Source organism: Primulina tabacum, chromosome 17 (genome assembly GCF_025594145.1).
Source record: "Primulina tabacum isolate GXHZ01 chromosome 17, ASM2559414v2, whole genome shotgun sequence".
Taxonomy (NCBI): Eukaryota; Viridiplantae; Streptophyta; class Magnoliopsida; order Lamiales; family Gesneriaceae; genus Primulina; species Primulina tabacum.
Window position 1 is genome coordinate 11,953,581 of NC_134566.1, and position 7,383 is coordinate 11,960,963.

Genomic DNA, 7,383 nt, shown 5'->3' on the forward strand with positions numbered 1-7,383 from the left:
TATTTGTAATGCCATCAAAATTTATTTTATACATTTTTCAATACTATAATTAATTGCCTCAAACGTCAAATCAACATTTTTACGTCAAATTTTCTCAAATCACTTATTATTTTAACATTTTTCATTCAATAATTATACAACGCTTTTCTATTTAAATTATATCTATGTCTAATTCTAATATATAAAAAAAAAGTATTTAGAAAGATAAAGAAAAAAAACTACAAAATTGTCTCACTGCTAAATAGTCCAAAACAATTTCTACGCGCGAAGCAGTAGATCCTACTGACATGACATCATTAAATGATATCATTACAAATTAGGTTATATTGAATTCCATGTCAGAATATTGAGTACTCGAGAAGAAGCTCCCATTGCTTCAGAATAATTTTAACATTAATCCCGTGTCACGAAGATCAACTCGATATGCAATTTCAGCTTTACCAAAGAACGAGCATGGATGATTCCGTCAATCCAAGACAAAAAGGCATTGGCTGGATCGGAATGTCTCCCTTATATCAAACCCTGACGTTGTAGATCGGTATATGTCTTCTTGTTATAAATGTTACCCTCCTTGTCTTCATATTCTTCTTCCAGCTCAGGGCGCCACTTATTTACACCTTGCTTTTCTTGGATTTTTTCCCAAAGTTGTTTCGCTTCCTATGTGAATGAATCAATATTGTTTACCCATACGTACCAGAGAAAGTATTATACAACATTATTTTTGACAGAGTGATCAATCATTAAAAAATATGTGTTTTTCAACATGCCTAGTTATCAGATTACAAGGATCATTGTTCCTACAAATGAGGATAGCATTCGATGGTTGCAACATCCACCAGGAAAATAATCAACAAAGAGATGAGGCTGATATAAATCCAAAATTGCATGATAGAAAGCGTACCTCAATGAATGTTATTTCGTTAAAATTCTTCGTATTTGGAATACCAAGACATCGCATTCCATGTTGGTGTCTCCATTCCTTGAAATGGCGCTCATAAGCCCTACGGCCCCAATAACTTTGGTTCCCACATATTTCACATTTGAACTCCTGTTAACGTGCAATAACTCATCAACAAAAGTTAGTATGTTCAGAAAGCCAAACACAGTATCAGACAGCTCAAAATACAAACATGAAGGGCAATCACCATTAAGACCATCCAACAGTAGAAAAATAACCATGACCGACAAGTCTCACTCTTCAGCCTAAGTTAGTAAAACCAACTTATTATCAAACCACCAATATCCCTCACTCCCAAAGGAAACAAGACTCAGTAACAAGGGATATTTAGAAAGAGGTTAGTATCACATTAACTACAATTGTTCATCGTCCATTATTTCATTTTGCTTTCTTGGTTCCACAAGGACATTATTTTATAGCATTCCGCCTTTCCCACATTTTCTTTTTTTACTTGGTACCTCTGTTTGTGACCATTCTGCATCTATTTTCCTTCTGTCTTTCCCTGCCCTCTTTTCCATCTCCTAACTGCACTGAGGGGGAAGGGTATGCCACCCATTGCTCAAATATTCTAAACTAGCTAAATTTTTTCTGAGCACTCTTTTAGTATACTGACATCTTTTAACAGAAAGTAATAGAGAAGCTTCACGACAGACCACCGGAAAACCACAGCAAGAGGAAAACACCACAGATTCGTCAAATTCCAACATGAGTAGAAGGTTATTTACCTGACCAAGCCCATGAAGCTTATATAACCAATATGGAATAGGCTTTCCGTCCCAACCCATGGGCAATTTTAGGGGATTGTAGATCTGCTGATCCTCATCATCACTTTCAGATTCAGGTTGCACCTCATCCTGATGGTATAATCCAATAAAAAAAATTACATTCACAAATAAACACAAAATAACCGCACTAATACTCTAGGGGTGAGTTGTTTTGTTTTTATTTACGTTTTACACTTAGCCCATCCTTTTAAAATCTCATATCAGTATTATCCGGGTTAGCAGAGCATGAATAGCAGTACCTCTTCACGTTCTTGTACAATTTCATCATATGTCAAGGCATGTTTCTTCTCGATGTTTTCTTTTGTTCGCTCAATGGTCTGCAAAAATCAAATACCAGAAATAAAATTAAGTCACCATTCCAGAAACATTTCATTTATGCAGCCTCCGAGTCATATAAAATTTAACGCACAAAAAGGTGGAAGAACTGGGTAAAATGATCACAACCATGAGAAAGAGGGGTGCAGAACCAACACTAAAGGGGAAATCAGAAATCAAATGGAGAAGGGTGAGAGAATTAAAGAAGTGAGAGACATTATAAGCTTACCTCATGCAACAGGTCACATAACTTTTTCAATTTGGCTTCCATCAAGGAAATCTCTTTAGCATCTTCATTTGGCCCCAGGGCAACAGCTCCACCATTTGTATCTGGTCCAAGTGAGCCCTTAGCAAAATGTTTTCTATCCAACTTCTCAAGGGGTGTATGCTGGAGCAGAAAAAAATCAACAAGATCAAAGACAGATAAATTTCAGCACCAGGTGCCAAATTATAGGTAACCCGTAACTTCTACTTCATGAGGTAATTGAAGTATAGCACAGTTTGTTTAATCATGACGCGCCTAAGATGAGACTTTATTGGATCAAGTAAAGTACAGATCCTCTAAAAATAATGCACGCAAAAACTTGGATCTGAAAGAAAAAGATTCATAGCCATCCAACCATAGCTTCCACACCTATACATATGTACAATGGTACACATGCACAAGTCCATTTACATTATGCATCAAAGAGTGTATTCTCACCTTCGTAAGAAAAATCCTTTCTGCACGCTGTCGAACAGTGCCTCCTGTTTTCAATCCAAGGACAGCCAATGCCTACAAAATAGGGTATTAGTCAGTAATACAACCATAACAGGATTTCGTAAAACGCACTTTCACAAACTCTAGAAACTAGAAAGTGTAAAATGAGAAATGGATTTAAATCACATTGGATCAGATATGCTGCATCACTATCAGTAAGACAAGCTTATTCGCTTTTTACTCATTGTTGAAAGCATTACAAGGAGCTACTCATTGAAAAAAATCATCAGCATAACAAGTATACAACTGGTTAATCTAAATCTTTTCCAAAAATTTAGCTTTTTCATGTGAAAATAATGTTTCGCTTCCAAAGCAAATACTTAAATTGAAAAAGTTCTTCCAACACTTCCATTAGTACCTCCTTCAACTTCTCCGGTCCTACTATCATTAGCTCCTCGACAGTGCCGTAATAATCAAGATCAATAATTTGATTCTGTTCCGGAATGGCAGCATTTTTCTGGCCCTCATTCTCCCATCCTTCAACCTGACCATTACTCCATTGCTCTTCAAAATCAGAAACTACCTGCCAGATACAGAGACTAATAAGAACTCAAGCTGAAATCAGTCAATATGTATACCAATCAGTAGGAGGATTTTTTTCCCTTTAGTAAAAGTCAATAAAATAATACTCAACAGTCCATCAAAATAGAATAGTGTAACAACTAATTTTGGTGTGCTCGTTAGATCAATTTTGAACTGGAAAGCAGGGGAACAAAAAGCCAAAGAAGAACATAACAATAGAAAGGACCAAAGCGAAAAGGTGGATCATAGTAGGTGTAGCAACAAACCTTGGAAAAAATCCTTTCAAGATCTTGTAAAGGTTCTGCACGCTCGAAAAAGTATATAAGATATTCCAGGAGTTTTTCCATGTACTCTTTATACTGCCTGTTAAAAACAACGAGAAATACGACAGGTTTAGAATGGATGGCATGCAATTCTTAGCTCGAGAACGAAAGAGGAGCAGAACAGATAATAAGAATTCTCAGATGAGTTTCCATGAGATTTTCATTTCTGAAGGTAAAGCAAACAAGATAATCCAACATATTAATAAATACATGGAACAAACTTTGAGGACAAAATGACCCTAACAATTTTTTCAGAAATAAAAGTGGAAGATATGACAAAGTAGAGTATAAACTGCAAATCTTATGGAGCAAAGTAGTAAGTGGTAGATCTACCTGGTGAGCTTCAACTTGCAGGATATGTTCTCTGGTTGCGAAAATAAGTCGAGATAAATAGAATAATCGATTTGCTTCCCAAATTTAGCGTTGATATAGTCATTGTATAATTCATGCAAATCGAGGTATCTACCAGAGGCTTCCTGAAAAAATCCAAATTTTTATCAACAATGGCATAAAAGCAAATCTGCAAACTTCCAAGATAAATTAATCCAAAAATAAGATAAATTTGAGCTGTATCAGCAGAATCCCGCTATTATCATGTGCTAGTGCATTTCATCTGAATGAAACAGAAAGAGAGTAATAACCTCTCCAGTGAACTCAATAACCGGCTCCTCTTTAAGAAGCTGTTCAAACTCATCAGTGGTGTCAACATATCGAGCAGCAGGATGCCTTCTGTGGTACTCACGAATCTGCATTCCACCAATACACATCATCAATATCAAGAAATAGAGAACAGTTGTTTTTTTTTTAAAAAAAAAACAATAGTAAGAAAGCACAGAATTTCACACTTCTTTCAGTCTATCATAAAATGCGCTGAAAACATTGACATTGGCTCCCGTGGAACTCTGTCCACCGAGCGCCGCAATCTCATCCTTCCTAGCATTGTCATTGTCCTCGTAAATTTCAATCTACATGTCAAAAAACTAACATTCACCGTAAATCAATCATCAAAATAAATACCTGAAGCTAAAAAAAAAGTACAAAAATAAAAAATTAAGCTTCGAAAAATAGTTTTACGAGCTTGTGTGTGGTTGAAGTGATTTGATCAATCATGTTGCGAACGCGGTGACTCTGGTAGAGACGTTCCTTGTTCGTCGGCGGCTCGGTTTGGAGATCCTTCACAATGATCCGCTCCAGTCGCTCGACTTCCTCGTGCGATGCACGAGTCACCTCCAGCAGCGTCGAAGACATCCTTCGAATTCTTCAGATCTGCTCGAGACCTAGGATTTTTTGTTTGTAGAGGTTGAGGGAATGAAGATTGGGGGAGCAAGCAACGGTGTCGTTTTGATAGTGGGGCACTAGAAAGGACCTATTTGCATGGAGTGAAAATATGTTGGGGTTTTAAGATAATACTATTATATTGAGGGGTCGATTAGATTGTTTTAAATTTTAATATTTTCTCTATTCTTAATTTTTTTTTTTTTTTTGATTTTGTAGCCTCTGTAATCCGGGCAGGCATCAGTAATCCGGGCAGGCATCAGTACTGGAAAATGTAATTCTAAAATGATAATACTTAACTGAATGCAAATTACAGCAGGCGGAATGTTGCATTGTTTTTGGGCCTCAGACTCATAATAACAACATTATTATAATTAACATTAATAGCAGAAACGTTATATGATTTATTTAAATATAAAGTACAATCAAACATGTTGATAAGACCATCCATAAATTTGATATAAAAAGGTACAAATTTTGGATTAGATACGATATATTATCACACAAGATCTAACTATAAAACTTTTCATTTTCCTATTCCCTTTTATTCAAGCTTTGGTACTCCGATATCTGACATATATAATCAGTTTATGAGCCAAAGCTGCATTTGCCAGTGGACTCAATTTCCAGTACGATGATCGTTGTCCAGTGTTCCAATAAACAGTCATTCATCCATTCATTTACAGTAGTTCATGAATGATTAGAACTCAATAGTATCTTCACATTTCAAACATGCATTATAATATGATAAATGTGAAGTTTCAATATGATGCAATATTTAATAAACAGAATGGTGATTTTATCATAAATGTTAGGCCAAATGCCAAAAAGCTATATAGAAAGAAATCCAGTAGTAAAATCTCACCGCAACAGCTTGCTTTCTTACTCTGGTTGCTTCAATAATCCCTAGAGTAATAATTTTTTTGATCTTATGTGTATTAGTTAGGCTACTAGATATTTGACTACCCTAATGTTCAAACTTTTGGTCAAAATTAAGCATGATACTATATAATATTTTACAAGAAAAATCATAATAATTCGAAGTCATCTCCAAAAAAATATGAAAATTTTACGGAAGGTGTATCTTAATGATTTCTACAATTTTATTTTGGAAAATTTATCAAAATTCCAAACCCATTTTGCTCATAATATTTTCAGGTTGGTCTTCAAAGGATATTGGTTGCTGGAAAAATGTAGTTTTTGTGAATGTTTCCGTTCATCAGCTAAAATTTTGATGTACTAAACGTCATGGTGAACAATTGCAGGTCTCGCCTTAAATTGCGGGAAAGAACAATTAAAAGCGCTGCAGCCAAGGAGGGTGGTGGCGCCGCCGCCTTACTCGCCACCACAAATGGCAATCAACCCTTGGATGATGGTCACTCACCCAATACTGCCGGCAGGAACAATAATAATCACAGCAAGAACAAAAAGAAAAATTATGGCCGAGGTAACTACCAATCCAACCGTGGAAGGAATAACGGCGGTGGCGCCGCCAATGGCGTTGGAAATTTTGCCTTTGCCACAAACCCACAGCAGCCACGTCCCTGGCATTGGCAGACTCCTTGGGGCAACTGGGCACAGCAACAATGGGGAGCTCCATGGGCCATTCCACCGTGCCCATTTTCTTCTAGTCCATGGCAGCAACAACCTCGGAAAAATTACCCTAATAGGGCATCTGGTGTTCTTGGCCCAAGGCCTCAGCAAGCTTATACAGCTTCTTATGCTCCGTCTAATGCCGAATACATTCCTACGGACGTCGAGACATCCATGCACACCATGTCGCTCTCTCAGCCAGATGGAAACTACTACATGGACACCGGAGCGACATCTCACATGACGGCGGATCAAGGTATATTTTTCTCTTATTTTAATTCGAGCAATAATCATCATCATATTGTTGTTGGCAATGACCATTTGATTCCAATTATTGGTCATGGAAGTACTTCTTTGCCTAAACCTCACCCACCTTTATCCTTAAACAATATGTTACATGCTCCTAAACTCATCAAAAATCTAATCTCGGTTCGTAAATTTACCATCGATAACTCTGTTTCTGTTGAATTTGATCCTTTTGGATTTTCTGTGAATGATTTACAGACAGGGACCAAAATCATGAGATGTGACAGCATGAGCGATCTATATCCTATCTTCTCAAATAATCAACCCACTAAATCATTCTCCCCCTCGGCTTCTCATGGCTTTGTCCTCTACCCTGTGGCATAATCGTCTTGGACATCCGGGAGACAATGGTTTACATTCTCTTTGTCAAAGCAATTTAATTTCTTGTAATAAAACTTCTAAACAATCATGTTTCTCTTGTCCTCTTGGTAAACTTAAAAAGTTGCCTTTTAGTGACTCTATGTCTGTTACTACTTTACCATTTGATATTATTCATAGTGACTTGTGGACTTCACCTATTGCAAGTTCAAGTGGGCATCGCTATTA

The 7,383-nt window shown here is 36.7% G+C and overlaps 1 protein-coding gene across 1 annotated transcript; it reads right to left on the minus strand.

The window, feature by feature from the left end:
- Positions 1-287: 287 nt before the first annotated feature.
- LOC142531601 (splicing factor SF3a60 homolog) lies at positions 288-4,980 on the minus strand. Its single transcript, XM_075637800.1, has 12 exons — positions 4,738-4,980; positions 4,509-4,628; positions 4,305-4,409; positions 3,997-4,139; positions 3,607-3,703; positions 3,177-3,341; positions 2,762-2,833; positions 2,288-2,446; positions 1,983-2,060; positions 1,684-1,812; positions 902-1,048; positions 288-657 (listed from the first exon to the last, which is right to left on the minus strand). The coding sequence occupies exons 1-12, from the start codon at positions 4,909-4,911 to the stop codon at positions 511-513; spliced, it is 1,536 nt and encodes a 511-aa protein (XP_075493915.1). The 5' UTR covers positions 4,912-4,980; the 3' UTR covers positions 288-510.
- Between the last annotated feature and the right edge of the window lie 2,403 nt (positions 4,981-7,383).

Excerpts from the sequence above, each read along its gene's own strand:
- LOC142531601 (XM_075637800.1), bottom strand. The coding sequence starts at position 4,911 with ATGTCTTCGACGCTGCTGGAGGTGACTCGTGCATCGCACGAGGAAGTC. Across the intron at positions 4,140-4,304 it reads TTATTGAGTTCACTGGAGAG|GAAGCCTCTGGTAGATACCT; the intron begins GTTATTACTCTC and ends GGATTTTTTCAG. Across the intron at positions 2,834-3,176 it reads GACCGGAGAAGTTGAAGGAG|GCATTGGCTGTCCTTGGATT; the intron begins GTACTAATGGAA and ends CCTATTTTGTAG.